This window comes from Trichomonas vaginalis, assembly GCF_026262505.1.
Source record: "Trichomonas vaginalis G3 chromosome Unknown ctg_186, whole genome shotgun sequence".
Taxonomy (NCBI): Eukaryota; Parabasalia; order Trichomonadida; family Trichomonadidae; genus Trichomonas; species Trichomonas vaginalis.
This window is the reverse complement of record NW_026529273.1, coordinates 105,589-120,191: the sequence shown is the minus strand read 5'-3', so window position 1 is coordinate 120,191 and position 14,603 is coordinate 105,589. Positions and strand designations below refer to the sequence as shown.

At 36.5% G+C, this 14,603-nt stretch overlaps 13 protein-coding genes and 4 pseudogenes across 17 annotated transcripts, besides 2 other annotated features; 9 read left to right on the top strand and 8 right to left on the bottom strand.

Annotated features, from left to right (window-relative positions):
- Positions 1-4,731: part of a mobile genetic element that runs on past the window's edge.
- On the top strand, positions 321-764 carry TVAGG3_1090700 (protein of unknown function, DUF4106 family; the record flags this gene model as incomplete). Its single annotated transcript, XM_051257016.1, has 1 exon — positions 321-764. One exon carries the CDS (start codon positions 321-323, stop codon positions 762-764), a length of 444 nt encoding a protein of 147 aa, XP_051075773.1.
- On the top strand, positions 859-1,655 carry TVAGG3_1090690 (annotated as a pseudogene). Its single transcript has one exon. A coding segment is annotated over exon 1 (797 nt).
- On the top strand, positions 2,285-2,920 carry TVAGG3_1090680 (uncharacterized protein; the record flags this gene model as incomplete). Its single annotated transcript, XM_051257015.1, has 1 exon — positions 2,285-2,920. The coding sequence occupies one exon, from the start codon at positions 2,285-2,287 to the stop codon at positions 2,918-2,920; it is 636 nt and encodes a 211-aa protein (XP_051075772.1).
- Positions 2,957-3,376, top strand: TVAGG3_1090670 (protein of unknown function, DUF4108 family; the record flags this gene model as incomplete). The annotated part of the gene is made up of 1 exon (XM_051257014.1): positions 2,957-3,376. One exon carries the CDS (start codon positions 2,957-2,959, stop codon positions 3,374-3,376), a length of 420 nt encoding a protein of 139 aa, XP_051075771.1.
- TVAGG3_1090660 lies at positions 3,452-3,839 on the bottom strand (annotated as a pseudogene). Its single transcript has one exon. A coding segment is annotated over exon 1 (388 nt).
- On the top strand, positions 3,876-4,277 carry TVAGG3_1090650 (annotated as a pseudogene). Its single transcript has one exon. A coding segment is annotated over exon 1 (402 nt).
- A 485-nt stretch (positions 4,732-5,216) lies between the features above and the next one.
- On the top strand, positions 5,217-5,417 carry TVAGG3_1090630 (uncharacterized protein; the record flags this gene model as incomplete). Its single annotated transcript, XM_051257013.1, has 1 exon — positions 5,217-5,417. The coding sequence occupies one exon, from the start codon at positions 5,217-5,219 to the stop codon at positions 5,415-5,417; it is 201 nt and encodes a 66-aa protein (XP_051075770.1).
- A 28-nt stretch (positions 5,418-5,445) lies between these two features.
- Positions 5,446-5,856, bottom strand: TVAGG3_1090620 (uncharacterized protein; the record flags this gene model as incomplete). The annotated part of the gene is made up of 1 exon (XM_001296801.1): positions 5,446-5,856. One exon carries the CDS (start codon positions 5,854-5,856, stop codon positions 5,446-5,448), a length of 411 nt encoding a protein of 136 aa, XP_001296802.1.
- Positions 5,857-5,883: 27 nt separating this feature from the next.
- TVAGG3_1090610 (uncharacterized protein) lies at positions 5,884-6,024 on the bottom strand (the record flags this gene model as incomplete). The annotated part of the gene is made up of 1 exon (XM_001296802.1): positions 5,884-6,024. One exon carries the CDS (start codon positions 6,022-6,024, stop codon positions 5,884-5,886), a length of 141 nt encoding a protein of 46 aa, XP_001296803.1.
- Positions 6,025-7,057: 1,033 nt separating this feature from the next.
- TVAGG3_1090600 (uncharacterized protein) lies at positions 7,058-7,642 on the top strand (the record flags this gene model as incomplete). Its single annotated transcript, XM_051257012.1, has 1 exon — positions 7,058-7,642. The coding sequence occupies one exon, from the start codon at positions 7,058-7,060 to the stop codon at positions 7,640-7,642; it is 585 nt and encodes a 194-aa protein (XP_051075769.1).
- Positions 7,643-7,674: 32 nt separating this feature from the next.
- Positions 7,675-8,349, top strand: TVAGG3_1090590 (HNH endonuclease family; the record flags this gene model as incomplete). The annotated part of the gene is made up of 1 exon (XM_051257011.1): positions 7,675-8,349. The coding sequence occupies one exon, from the start codon at positions 7,675-7,677 to the stop codon at positions 8,347-8,349; it is 675 nt and encodes a 224-aa protein (XP_051075768.1).
- A 46-nt stretch (positions 8,350-8,395) lies between these two features.
- Positions 8,396-8,653, bottom strand: TVAGG3_1090580 (uncharacterized protein; the record flags this gene model as incomplete). Its single annotated transcript, XM_001294830.1, has 1 exon — positions 8,396-8,653. The coding sequence occupies one exon, from the start codon at positions 8,651-8,653 to the stop codon at positions 8,396-8,398; it is 258 nt and encodes an 85-aa protein (XP_001294831.1).
- A 34-nt stretch (positions 8,654-8,687) lies between these two features.
- On the bottom strand, positions 8,688-8,855 carry TVAGG3_1090570 (DNA/RNA polymerases family; the record flags this gene model as incomplete). Its single annotated transcript, XM_051257010.1, has 1 exon — positions 8,688-8,855. One exon carries the CDS (start codon positions 8,853-8,855, stop codon positions 8,688-8,690), a length of 168 nt encoding a protein of 55 aa, XP_051075767.1.
- Positions 8,856-9,335: 480 nt separating this feature from the next.
- Positions 9,336-9,805, bottom strand: TVAGG3_1090560 (annotated as a pseudogene). Its single transcript has one exon. A coding segment is annotated over exon 1 (470 nt).
- A 98-nt stretch (positions 9,806-9,903) lies between these two features.
- Positions 9,904-14,603: part of a mobile genetic element that runs on past the window's edge.
- Positions 10,157-10,591, top strand: TVAGG3_1090550 (uncharacterized protein; the record flags this gene model as incomplete). The annotated part of the gene is made up of 1 exon (XM_051257009.1): positions 10,157-10,591. One exon carries the CDS (start codon positions 10,157-10,159, stop codon positions 10,589-10,591), a length of 435 nt encoding a protein of 144 aa, XP_051075766.1.
- On the bottom strand, positions 10,737-11,264 carry TVAGG3_1090540 (protein of unknown function, DUF4107 family; the record flags this gene model as incomplete). Its single annotated transcript, XM_051257008.1, has 1 exon — positions 10,737-11,264. The coding sequence occupies one exon, from the start codon at positions 11,262-11,264 to the stop codon at positions 10,737-10,739; it is 528 nt and encodes a 175-aa protein (XP_051075765.1).
- TVAGG3_1090530 (uncharacterized protein) lies at positions 13,244-13,762 on the bottom strand (the record flags this gene model as incomplete). Its single annotated transcript, XM_051257007.1, has 1 exon — positions 13,244-13,762. One exon carries the CDS (start codon positions 13,760-13,762, stop codon positions 13,244-13,246), a length of 519 nt encoding a protein of 172 aa, XP_051075764.1.

Below are 14,603 nucleotides of genomic sequence, written 5' to 3'. Positions count from 1 at the left end.
TAATATTGTATTATAAACTTTCCTTTAGTAATATCTGTAAGTTTTGAAGTTATATTTTTGTCTGCTTCAAGAACTTTCACCATTTCAGTTATACCAACTTTCTTTGCTTTATGAAAATATTTAGGCTCAGCAAAGACTGCTATTCTATAACATTTTCCATTGTTTGTGTAAAGAACTATTCTGTCAATGTATTTGTATTGTTTGTGAGTATAAACTTTGTTCTGCTTCAATTCAATAAGATATCCGAATACGTCCATCTTTTTATTCTAAGTAAAATGTCATTTCCGAAAAATAGAAGCGTAAGTGTTTCAAAAGGTTTAATGGCGGTGGCAGATGTGAAGTTAAATTCACCAACTCAAACAAACAGTCAAAGTGTTGTTGTCAATGTCAAAGACAGAGATGTTGAAGTGGGGAAACCATACGAAGACGAAGATGGTATAACAATTGTTCCTGTAAAAGAACCAACATATCCTGAAGTTAACAGAGACTTAAGTTCTGTTGCAGATATTCGAAACGACTACCAACAACTGAAAGACAAACTTCAAACTCAGGAGAAGATTTGTCAAGCTTTAAGTATAATGTTAAACTTGGTCGAACACAACCCTGTAAAAGTGAACTCATATGTCATTGCACCTCATGAAGTTTTGAAAGAACTATTGAAACTTTTGACAGAGGCAGACGATATAAACATCAAAGAAATAGAACCCGACATTAGTTGCTGTGGTGTTTCATATAATGCCATTGACAAGATATACGTTATGTAAGGAGGTGAAACGTTGAACTTAAAATATAGTTTCCCAGACGCTATAAAAATATTTGACGACCACAACATTTCATTAAAGTTTATTTGCTAAGTAAATGGCAGAAGACATAATGGTTTATACTATTACGACTAAAAACCCGAGTCATATAATTCTATAACAACAAACTTACAAAGTCCTCAAGGACGATATTGTAAACTAACCTTAAACACAATGACGACTAAAGCCTGTTTTGCTCTTTTGACACCAGAAGACTTTATTGTTGTGAATGGTAAAAAATACTCCTTTGAAGATACTTACTCAGATATACCACCAACAGGTTTTGTTGACTTATTTAATACTTTAAGTACGGGTGTAACATGTGCTGCAACTAGAGCAGGTTTCATTATGTTTGGATGTCCGACTGAGTTTACTATAAACGATATGAGCTATAATACAAAACTTATATCTGGTTTTTACTACCAACAGTTTCCTATAACAGGAAAAGGTGTCATACAAGGAATGTCTATTCCATTGACATTAAGCACACCAATCTTATATATTGTTTCAAACTTAGGTTCAAAGTGTTATTCGAATGTCGACAGAAACTATTATGACCAAAAGATACTTATGCGTATAAACAATACTTTCTCTGCTGGTTTGCCTATTGTTCATTCGAATGCAGAATTTTCAACCTTAGTGAACTCAAACACTTTGGCAAGTATAACGTTGACATTAGTTGACGCAAACTTTGTTCCTGTAAAACTTTTATGTCCTATGTATTTGTCAATGACGGCAGAAAGTTTCGAATTAGAAGATGCAACTGGTGAAAGTATTGTATTACAAGAACAACTTCAACAACAAATAGCTCAAGAACAACAAATGCAACAAATGGAACAACAAAGTCAAGAATAAAAAAATATTATTTTTTTATTTTTATAAAAATGTACAGAATAGATGTTTCAGATTTTTATGACTTCCAAGCATTCAGAAATATGTGTCCATTTAGAGACTATAACAAAGCAGTCGAAAATTTGAAACGTTTAGTCATTTATGTCGACTCTGCCCCAGAATGTTATGTTATGAAAGAATGGGATGTAGTCTTTAACAAACCAAGAGCAACAATAGTGTCTGAACAAGAATGTAGACAGAAACTTAAGAAAATAAAAGTTGTACAAGTTGGAATGAAGATGTTAGATGCTTGGGATATCTTATTGTCAAAGTTAGAAGATTTTTCAGTTCGAGGTATAAAGTTTTATACACCTTCTCCAAACTTCTATTCTATCTTCACTGGATATAAATATGAACAAGTAGAATGGAAAGAAAATATTATAGAAGCTTGGTTAGACCATGTCAAAGAAATTATATGCAATGTAAACGAAAAGGTTTATGAGTATATCTTATGTTGGTTTGCAAACATCTTACAACATCCAAGTGCTAAAAATGAAACTGCTCTCATTATAATTGGAAAACAAGGAACAGGTAAGAACACATTCTTTACAGATATCTTATGCAAACTGTTAGAAGGTTATTCGAACCCTAATATGACAAACTTAGAAAACATCTGTGGCAAGTTTAACTCCTCAATAGAGAATATGAAACTTATAGTTTGCAATGAACTTCAAAGTATAGATACAACAAAAGTTTTGAACTCAGATGCTTTGAAGAGTCTTATAACAGACAAAGTTGGAGTTGTTGAAAGAAAGTATAAAGACCAAAGAGTTTGTGAAAATGTTGCAAACTTCATTATGGTTTCAAACAATGCTGTTCCGATGAAGTTAGAAAGTTCTGACAGAAGATATGTAGTTGTCAGAACGTCAGATTCTCATATGCAAGATACAGAATATTTTGACGACTTAGCAGAAACTTTGACATCTGACTTTTACAACCACTTGTTCTCATATTTCATGACATTAGATATTTCTAAATTCAATCCAAGACAAATTCCACATACCGAAGAGAGACAAACATTGTTAGAAGCAAACAAGAGTGTATATGAACTGTTCATAGAAGAAAGCGACTTTGAGTGTTTAGATGAAAAGTCTTTATATGATGAATATAAACAATATTGTCAAGAATATGGTTATATGGCAGCTTCTAAACGTACATTCTTGGCAAATGTCAAAAGTCTTTTAGATGTTCAGAATGGTGTATATACAAAGAAAATTTTTTCTGAGTAAATTTTTAAAAAAATATTTTTTATCCGATAGAAAAAGATGGCAAAATTCATCTCAGTAAACAAGTACATGTCAGGACTTAAAGAAGAACTAGACCCATTCACATATTTGAATGTTTACTTCTACCATTTTGAAAAGTCTTCATTCAGCAAAGTTTGGAACATCGAACCAGTTAAGTTTGCTATTGTGACTAAAAATGGTGCGAAATTTGAAGACTTAGACATAGAAGGTTTGTTAACAGTCAAAGAAAGTTTTGACAGAAGGTTCTCAAACCTTAAAGAAGGCAAAGCATACAAACTTGTTATACCTTATGAACCAAAGAAGACAGACGACTATGAATATTATGAGTCTAAAGTTGTAGAAGTTCAAGGTAAATTGGGTAAAAAGATTTTAGAGTCTAAGCCAGTGTTTACTCCTAAAGAGGAAGAGAACATTGACATTGACCCAGAAATGTTCTAAAAATAAAATTTTATTTTTACATGTCAAATTTCTTTTTCTCTGGAACTGGTTCAGGTTCTTTCTTCTCTTCTTCTTTTACTCTTTCTTTTCTTTCTTCTTCTTTCTGGTGGTGAGACGTCAAATTTCTCAGAACCATATTTATGTAAAAGTTCTTTGTCCTTTAATAGCTCATCTATTCTTTTTTCTATTTCATCTTCAAGAACAGCGCATGTGTCTTCTTGCATTCTAAGAACTTTTGTTGGACTTCATCTTTCCAATCGGCGTCATCTCTGTCAACAAGTCTGTCATTGACAAATTTTAAGACTGCTCTTTGTAATGTTTTATGGTTCTTGTCATATTCCCAGAAACAGAACTTTAGAACAAATTCACCTTTCTTGTTTACACTATGTAAGATTTTATGGTCGACAGATGTTTTGCTGTCAAAAAGTTTGTCTCGAATATAGATAGCGAAATCGCTAGACATTTTCTAAAAGATAAAAATTTTAATTTTTCTAAAAATATGTTAGAAAAAAAGTTTGCTGACATTGACAAAAATTTGAGAATGTTTTAAAAGAACAAGAGGAAGTTAGAAAATGCTCAGATAAAGCCTATACATGACAAGTTCCTATTTGCTCAGAATGGTATAACAGGTCTAATTGCACCACCCGGGTCTGGTAAGACTTTCACTTATCTTAAAATGGCTGCACAACAACAAGAACTAGATGAGAAGAACCCATTCTATGAGTTAGTAGTCATTTGTAGTACTTCTGGTCAATTTGACCAAACCGTCAATTCGTTCAAAGATATTATAAAGAAGTCTAAGTTAGTATGTATAAAGGATACTGAGTTGTTAGATTGGATAAAGAAGTACCAAAGAAGAGTTTTGAAGTATAATGCTATAAATGAGTATATAAAAAACTAAGTTTAAAGACCCAAATGAGGAAATGCAGAGAATATTAGAGAAGAAACACTTCAGAAACAAACAGAAAGAGATAGAATACATTTCGAAGAAATTGCAATCTTACGATTGGAAGACTTACCCTCATAGATGTCTTCTTATCTTAGATGATTTCGCCTCTCATCCTTTGTTAAAGAACAGAGAACAAGATATGTGTCGAATTCTTAAGAAGCTCAGACACTTTAACATCTCAGTCGTAATATGTGTACAGACAGCCAAGAGTTTAAGTAAGGATGTTAAAAGAATACTTACTGACATAATACTTTTCCCCGGATTGTCCGAAGACGATTTCATGGAACTTATGAAAGAGTCCATGGCAGGTAATTTTGACAGACATGAACTATGGGAGAAGTACAAAGTCATACAAGACCCTCATACTTCTTTCAGAATTCATATCTACGCAAACAAAGTTCAAATTGTAAAAAGTCAAGCTTGAAAAATGTAAGTGTTTAGTCTTAGTAAGATGGTAGCTTCTTAAAGCAAATACCATTGCTGAGTTTTATGTACGTGAAGAGAAGTACAATGAATTCAATTACGAGTACAATTGCAATGACAACTAAGGCAACTATTTTTGTCTTTTGCCAGCAAGGGTACTTCTTCTCTTCCAATGGTTCGGCAGAACTATACTCACTCATGAGAAATGCCAAAACGGTTTAATAGAAAAAGTGTCATTTTTTCATGTCCGAAGACTCGAAGGTGCAACACTTCCAAAATACCGACGAACTCAGAAGAGCAGCATGGCAGTATGTTCTTGACAACTTCTTTGAGTTCTCCAGGTACACCTTGGAAAATGCTGAAGAACTCCGACACAGAGAATTTGGAGAAATTGCACTCCAATACTACCTTGACAAACAAAGGGTAAATTAAGACTAAACACTTAACGTTTAAAAAGTGACATTTTTTATGAGCTCCGAGTCACCGAGAAAACTTGGTCAGATGTTAGCAGCTTACTTCCCTGAGGAGGATGGAAGCGTTACATACATCAGGTTCAAAAACAACGAACCTGGAATTGCGTACCAAATTCGCAATTACATGACCATGGAAGAGTACGAAAGGTTTCTACAAGAGAAACCAGCTCTAAACAACTCAGAAAAGAAAGAGTAAAAAGTTTAATTCGTAATTGTTTATTTTTTTACTTGTATGGGCAAGCTGCAAGAATGAAGTCGACTATCTCAGTCTTTGTCTTGACCAGTTGGACTGCTCTTGTAAGCACGTCTGTTTTGCGGTCTCCAGCTGGTGTCTGACCTTCGTAATTGCGCATGTTCTTGAGAGCTCCAACTGTAAATGGTTGTAGGATGAAGAGTCTCTCAGACTGCTTGAGGTAGTCTTCACGGTCACGAACCGAATCTGTGGTACGAGTCGAATCGGTCGATTTGAGGGAAGAGACTGAAAGCCTGTCGTCTTCCATTGGAGCTGTAGCATACTCTTTGCGTAAGCGGTTCAGACCTTCTTCGAAGTCTTGGTCTCTCTTCGATTGAGATTGGAATTGGAATTGCTGGGGTGGAGCTTGCTGGAACAACCAAGGGTTGGGGAAGTAAGGCATAGGCTGAGGAGGGTAGTTCGGTAAGCCTTATGGTGGGTAGTAACCTTGAGGTGGAAATTGGTAGTAATTCGGAGGTACTTGCTGGAACTGAGGTTGCTGAGGAGACTGTTGTGGTTCTTTAGGTTCCTCTGGTTTGGGAATGGACTCGGTTGGTGGGACGTCAGTCATCCGTTTGTGTCCTGTCGGACCACAACGATAAAAATCTCTGCTACTAGCAGTACTTTTACTGACAGTAGCAGTACTTTTACTGACAGTAGCAGTACTTTATCGTCGAAAACCCTCTCAAATTTTCCTTTTTTCTGCTACTAGCAGTTGTTTTACTGCTACTAGCAGTACTTTTACTGACAGTAGCAGTACTTTTTCTGACAGTAGCAGTACTTTTTCTGACAGTAGCAGTACTTTTTCTGACAGTAGCAGTACTTTTTCTGACAGTAGCAGTACTTTTTCTGACAGTAGCAGTACTTTTTCTGACAGTAGCAGTACTTTTTCTGACAGTAGCAGTACTTTTACTGACAGTAGCAATGGTCGAGGTCGAACCTACCGACGAGGCAATTTACCTAATTGAAATTAACGAGCTTGTTAAAGACTTCCTCAGGCAGAATGTAAAAGGCAAGCTTGTTAACGGTTGGATAACGGGAAGGGCTGCCTTGAATCTCGAGACTTCGACTGGAATTCCAATTCAAATACCAGACGGGACAGCCTTCGACGACATAAAGCAAGCAAAGAAGGAAGCCATTATAAAGTTCTTTGCCAAGCGTCCTTGGATACTACTTCCAAACAGAGAGAACCCTTTCCCAAGAATGAACCAAATTCTCAAGGGTCTCCTTCACTTCTCTGGTCAGCCGTTCTACATAACCTGTGAAGGCGACATCCAACCAATTCAGTAAACATCTCATTTTAACTCACTTTTTTATGTTTTTACTCACACTCGTACTCACCAGGTATGAGTACAACTATTTCAACTGTGAACCTTGTATTGACCGGTCTTCCTGTAAATGCAAGTTTGGTCAATACACAGTTTATGGTGGCAAGAAAGACAGTGGGGAATGCGCGCTCGAGAGAGAATTGAAATTCCAGACCCAACTCCAACAAGAACTCTCAAGTTGCCAAAGACTCATGTGAAGAAGAAGCCTTCTGGTAAGTTTCTTATAGCCATATACATGGCACGTTTAGAGTAAAAACATTTTTTTTCATTTTTTGAATGAAGCAAGTTAAATTCGTCCCACACCAATCTCAATGGACCGATGAAGAGTTTCAAGCCATGGTTGAAGGCGTTGAGAACGACATAGACGGCGAACTTGAAGGAGCTCAAACCACAATTGCAACCAAAATTGCACAAGTCAAAGAAGAGATAGCTCCACTTAAAGCTACCAAAGCTACTCTTGACCTCATGGATACTTACCGTTTAGATGTCAAGAGAGGAATAAGACAATTAAAATTAAAACTCTTAAATTACGAAGCTATACTCCAGAAGTTAGCAGAAATGAGAAGACTTTACCAGAGCTACTTACATGTAAGGGACTTACCTTCAAGCAGTCCGACCAAAGATGAATTTTCTGACCTTGTCCCAATTTTGTCCGAAAGTCAGCTCAGATGTTTTGAACTGCTCCCAACATATCCAGAATATGAACGTTTGCCTGAACTCTTCCGCAATCTCAAAAAACGTTTTTTGGTTCTCATGTTCGAAACTTTTATCGGAAGAGACAACAAACGTTCAGAAGAAGAACAAGATATTATTTTAAACTTGTTGTATGACATAACTGTCATAACAAGCGTTTTGAAGTAAAACCGTCATTCTCAAACCACTTCATTTTTTCGATGTCCGAACAAGCACCGAAGCCGAACACAATGGCAGATGTCCTTTCAAGGTTGCCAGACAAGCGCCCAGTTCAAATTCAAATTGCCCAATTGAAAGCTCATCTGACAAACACCATTAAGACTCTCCAAAGTAGTCTTATGACAGAGATGAAGGAACTTAAAGCCGATGTCCTCATGAACCAAGCTTCCAATGAGAAATGCCTGAACGATTTCGCGGAAACCTTGCGCAATTACGAGAGAGAGAACCGAGACCTTGCCAGACTCATCTACCGTTTCTTCGAACAGATAGACGCCATCTGGAAGGTACTCGGAAAGGACAGAACATGCAACACCGTACTTCGTGAGTACCAAATTGAAGAAGGAATTGTCGAGGAAGAAGAGAAACACGAAGAAGTTCCTGAAGCCGCTACATGGGCAACCCTTGTTGCCGATGACGGTTACGAAATTTCCCAACCCTACCCATACCAAATCCGCAACAAGGAGACAGGCAAGGTTCTTACCCCAGTCCTCAACAACTTGGGACACTTGAACCTTAACCTTCGGAATCGCGGTTCAATCTCCATGGGCAATCTTGTCGCAATTCAATGGGTTCCAAATCCAGACAAGAAGACGAAGGTCAGACACATTGACGGTGACAAGCTCAACAACCGTAAGGAGAACCTCGAGTGGTTCTAAGAGTAAAAAATTATTTTAGGGGGAAACCCCAAGTAAATTTAAGTTTTTATTTTTGGTATTCGTACCAATCTTGGAATGTGAAGACCACATCCCAACCTCTGTACGTGAGTCTTGGGTCCACGTCTAAGACCCTTCTGTAGCAATTCCAAGCCCGAGCAAATTCAATTGTCAACCACTCGTCTCCTCTGTAGTCTTCAATCCATTCTTTGAAGAGACGGTCGAGTTCGGGCTTGGAATATCTCTTGCCTGGGTCCGAGACCAACATTTGGTTGAACTGGACGAAGCGCTCAGGGATGTACGCCATTAAAAAAAATATCACTTTTTTAAAAATAAATTTTTTATTTCATGCAATGTTTAACTATTTCACCATCTTCTTTAACACCCCAGTACTTACGCTTGGAGAGGACATGAACTTCGGTGAAAATTTTGTCCAATTTGAATTGACCCATCTTTTCACCGACCATTCCCAGTTCAATGAGTTTGTTGTATCCTTCTTCGTTCGTCATGAGTGCGTCAATGTTCTCATAGTAAACCTTGACTTTGGATTTGACTTCGGAGAAGAATTTGTTGTAGTTGTCAAGGACTGCTTTTGCGAACTGAGGGTAAGACCAATGTTCGACAATAGGTTTTAATGTGGTTACTAAGCCACTTTGACCTTGAGTGAATTCGTACTTCAAAACAAAAGGAGAAAACCTTTCAACAAAGTTGTCGACCTTCTCATAATGTTTACTCTTCATCTCTTGAGGTTTCTTAATGGAATATCCCCATGTCGAATTCATAAGCAATTTGAGTGTCATTGCAAGTTTGGGTTTGAAGCTTTCCTAATATCATACAGTTGTTGTATGACTTTTCCAACTGTATAGTTCCTTCCCGGGAACTCACCATCTTCGTTTGGAATTCCAGTCGGAATATATTGGACAAACCTCATGTATGCAGCGTTAAGGTCGACATAGTATATCTTTTCATCTGAGTCGAACTTGTCGCAACCAATTGGTCCAGTTTGTGGAAATTCAAGTGAGTCTCTTATCTTCTGAGAAACTTCTCCTGTTATCTCATAAACATCGTCGAAGCAACCTGTTTCATATAAAACCTTCTGACCTAACTCAGATGCTCTCCAATACAATTTGATGTCAATTGGATGTCTCAATGGAAGTTTGTTTATAGCATCTTGAAGTTCTTGCAACCTCATTGGAAGTTCTTCTGGTTCAGGTTGGTATCCGAACATACCAACCCCTTGTGGAACTGTGTACTTCTTTTGTACTAGAACTTTGTCTGGAACAACTTTTGGTCTTGCTAACAATGAAAAGTTTGTTTCGTCTTTTGGTACAAAAGTTTCTGTCAGCTTGTCATCTGGAATTGGTTCCAACAAACCTTTCTCGAAAAGAATGTTTACAGCTCTGACAATGTTGCACTTACTTTTACCAAAGAATGGGTTTGTAAGACTTTCGTTCAACATGAAGTGGTTGTGGACAATTACAATCTTCAACCATGGTAAGTCTTTGTCAACAACATAGTCGTCATGTGAAGAACCTTTAGCTGTAGGTATGTTGACTCAGTTAGTATCCCTAACTTGGGTACGGCGGCACTGCGTTCCACCTTACCCAAGTTAACGGTTTGACACTTTACAAAACCGGTAACGTATATTTTACAACACAAACACAAACACCAACTTAACCTTAAATATTTACAAAACCATCTGATACATAAACGACTTCACTAACGACTTCACTAACGACTTCACTACCGTCCTCACTAAATAAAAATAACTTATTTTTATTTTTTTAAATTTTTATTTCATTACAAAGACATGTCCGACTACATTTACTATGACTCTTTCCCAGAACGTTTCCGTGAACTATTCAAAACTCAAGTAAAACTGAGAAACATGCATTTTAACAAAGACAGACCCATTGACGATGAAAGAAACCCTGAATATATTACAATCCCATATGACGCAAAGTTCATTGCATACATTCCTTATGGTCGCAGAGGAACGAAAACTATTTCAACAATGACGAAAAATTATTTCTGGAGCGATGAAGAAAATTGCCTTATCTACATAAATGCATACTTAAATAAAGCTACATATTGTACAAAAGAAGGTTGGACTGGATTTGAGCTCTACATATACGACGACGATGGAAACAGACGTTGTGTATACCCATACGATAATATGTACCATTGTTTTCATCAAGCATTAAACGAATACATAGTCAGTAAGGGTCTCATTCCTGCTGAGTAGAAATGTTATATTTTTGTTCTGTCATTTATATAAAAATTAATGATATCACCACCCTCACACGTATGAAAACATAGCACAAAAATAATTTTATGTTAGAATGTTAGATCTAACACGTTTTCTAACCTCTTTTCTAACCATGTTGAATTCATTGCTTTATAACTCTCTTCCTTGGTTTCTTTTTAGTTGCTTTCTTCACGTCTGTCTCCAGCTTAACTGTCTTTCTTCTTCGTCCGTAATGATACCAGTTACTTCCACCAGTCAATGGGTCAAATGGTCTTTCGTAAGGGTTTCCATACATTCCATAGGGACCATACGGAAGAACTACTGGTGGAGAAGAAACATTTTCTTTAGTTCCATCGACTCTATTTAAATGCATTGTTTCACCTTTCATCTGGTCATTAAAGTCTTTTGCATGTTTTGCAAACTCATCGTCCTTTCCTAAAGCATTTTCTGACTCAGTCGCAACCAAATTGGATGCTTTATTTATGAGCCCTATTTTATTTAATCTTAACTTCTTTGCAACCCAGCCTCCAATCTTTCCTTTATTTGCATCTAATGTCTTCGAAACTCTTCCTCCACTCATTTTATTTACTGCGTCATAAGCCCCAAGTGCTTTTGCTCCAAATGCTAATGCTTTTGTTCCCATTGCGCCTAAAGCTGCCCAAGCTACCATTTACACCATATTAAAATCATCTCTCTTCAATATTATCTCATAAAAGTTCTCGTTACTGGAGAAAGTCAATGAAACATAAACATTCTCATTCATAAACTTCTTTCTTATATCATCTATACGCTTCAAAATGTCTGAACAATTGCTAACATCTTCTACAACAGTTATTTCATCATGAATGACCTTTAAAAACAAGCTCATTTAATATGCTATTAAAATCATCTCAATAATGAGTCCATCCTTTCCGTCTTTGGTAGCACAACATCTTTCATTGAAGAAGGTTCAACAAGTCTTATATTAAACTTACTGACAAAGTTTGTTATACTATAATGCTTCGGCGGCGAATACATATAGTTTGAAAGACATAATATAGATTCTTCAGCAAATTCACTTATACTGGATTTTATAACAATGTTCTCACGAGACCAAATACCACCAATTGACAATCTTGTAAGCAATCCTGCTGAACCTTCTACTGTAAACGTCGATGGTAACATTCCACGAAGGTCATCTATTGACATCGTTGAGTCACTGAATTTAAATATTTTCTTAAAGCAATCGTCATTATCTAACCATGCAATAGCTTTGAAGTTTTCATTCGAATATACATCTGCTTCATTAAATGTAAAACCTGACTTCTTTGCAGAGACGACTTTAAAATCTATTGCATTTGTTTCAAAATTATACGCTATGGTAACTTCTGAAGGTAATGGGTGTCCTTCCGCAGTCAGTTGTTCTCTCACTACCGTTTGAAGCTTTGTGTTAAAAACTTTCATGTCATCTCCTGTGTCTAGGTTCACATACACAGCAATAGGAAAACTATCTTGCTTCTTTGTCTCATCATTATATCTCAAAACATTAAAGTTCTTCAATAATATTGTCCTTCCTGCTGGAATACTTCTAACTTGTCTTATTTCAATAGCTTTCTCACCTCCTACATACTCTACCCAGTGTCTTGGATATTCATAAGTATACTGACTTTCTTGAATTTTGGTTGGTTTCATCATAACGTGTTCATAGTATATCTTTATACTCTTGTCAGTTAGACTCGGTGCTATGTTCTGAATATTTCTGACTTGCATTTTTAATGGAGATAAAATGAAGCATTTAATACATGACGTAGATGAAGACATGAATGAAACTACAGACAAACTTAACTCTTCTCTTATTCTTCCTTTCAGTAAGGACTATGAGTTCTGTTCAAATGGTGTTTATTTCTATTGTGGAAAGATGGGGTCAGGTAAGACATTTAACCTCATTCGTCATATACTCATAACAGAGCGTTTAGGTCAAGATTCATATTATGACCAAATCATTATATCAGCAACTTCAGACTCTATGGACTCAACAGCGAAAACATTTATGTCAAAAGTTCAAGCCTCTGTCGTTAAAGTTCCAGATAGCGAACTCATTGAATTTCTTCAACGTTACATTCGACGTAAGAGGAAATATTATGCCATCGTTGAATTTATACAGTCAGGAATGCAAAAGACTTCAGAAGAGATGGAAAGAATTATTGACAAACACCACTTACGTCAATACTCAGGAGTTTACGATATGAAACGACTTACAAACTACATTCTGTCAAAACTTTCAAAATACCCCTTCAAAAAGTATCCTTCAAACACTCTGCTCGTTTGCGACGACTTCGCCGGAAAAGGTTTAGTGTCAAAAGCAGACTCACCATTAGCTAACATCATTACTAAAGTCAGACATTACCACTTAACTGTAGCAATACTTATGCAAACATGGAGGTTTTTAGCTTTAAACATAAAACGTCTCATAACTGACTTCGTTATCTTTCAAGGTTTCTCACGCTATGATATTGAACTCATTTGGAAACAGTCAGGTATAACATTACCTTTTGAAGAAATTTGGGAAGCATATAAGTCTCTCATCTCTCCTCGTTCATACCTTGAGATTCATATCATGACTAATACCATTAAAGTCAAAAATATTCCATGGGAACGACCAACATTGTTTTAAAGTTTAACCTTCAATTGACTGATGGTAAACAAATTCCATGCATCTCTGTCGCCATTTCTGTTAATATTTTTGCTGTCATTCATATCATCCACTTCCCCATCCGTTAACTTTTGAGGATATGCGTTAGAATAGCTGTTCTTAAATGAAGGCTTTTCACCTTTGAGAGCATAAACTCTATAACTTTCTGCATACTTTATGTTTGAACCTCCTGAGCCATCATTGACATAAATTTTTATAGGCTTCCACCCTTTGTTCATGTTCCTGCTTCTTCCCTTAGCTCTTTTGTTCAGTAGTTCTACATCTTTATACACAGCACCTGTCTCAGTGAATTCAACAATATTTTCATTCGTTAGCTTTACATTCAAACCCTTGTCGAGTATATTGTTCATTTCATACATATAAAAGGTTTTTATTCTATATGAAATGAGAAGCAAATCCATCTTAGCTGGTGCCGTTAATGTTCCAATTGAACCAACATCAAATGTTGACTCACGAACGACAAACAATATTGTCATAAAGAACTATAGTTCGGAGTGTTTGAAAGAAAAAGAACCAGAACTTAAGTCGGGAGGGCTCAAAGAGCCCATCTTGGCGCATGGCGCCGTGAATTTAAACTCAGCTTCAAACGCTAACGCTACATCAGATGTTAAGTTAGAGTATCCACCACTGGACCAAATTCTTTCAAGAGAAGCCAACGACAACCCTTACACAAATGTTCAAACAAATCCTTCAGATAACGTAGACCATTACCTTCTTCAGTTATATCAAACTATCTTACTCAAAGACGATAAGAAGCTTTTGACAAATCTTATAAGCAAGAACCAAATAATTCTAACAAAGGAGGACCTTGAAAATGTTATATCACGAATAACAGGGAAACAATGTGTCATTGACTATCTCGACCCTGAAATCGAATGCTGTGGTCAAACGCCACCATTCATGAAAATAGGTAACATCCGCATCATTGAAACACCAGGAACTACAGGAGTTGAGTTTAAGTATAAATATTCGAACGAGTATACAAAACTTTCAACAGAATATAAGCTTTGTTTGAAATATGTTTTAGTAAATTAAAGCAGTCAGGAGGGCTCTTTGAGCCCATCTTGGCGCTTTGCGCCGTTAGTCAAAAAAATTTCAAGTTAGCAATTTGTAATATCTATCCAAAACTTCTTCAACAGTATCGAACTCATCTTCATAATGCAAACCTAATCTTATTGACTTGGTGCAGTTCTCACTAACACAATATAGCGCTTTGCGCTCGGCGCCTTTGACGCCTTTTTCTGTTCTCTTGACTGACATAACTAACTCATTTGTTTCATCAAACAGCAACAACCAAAGTTCATGACCTAATACATA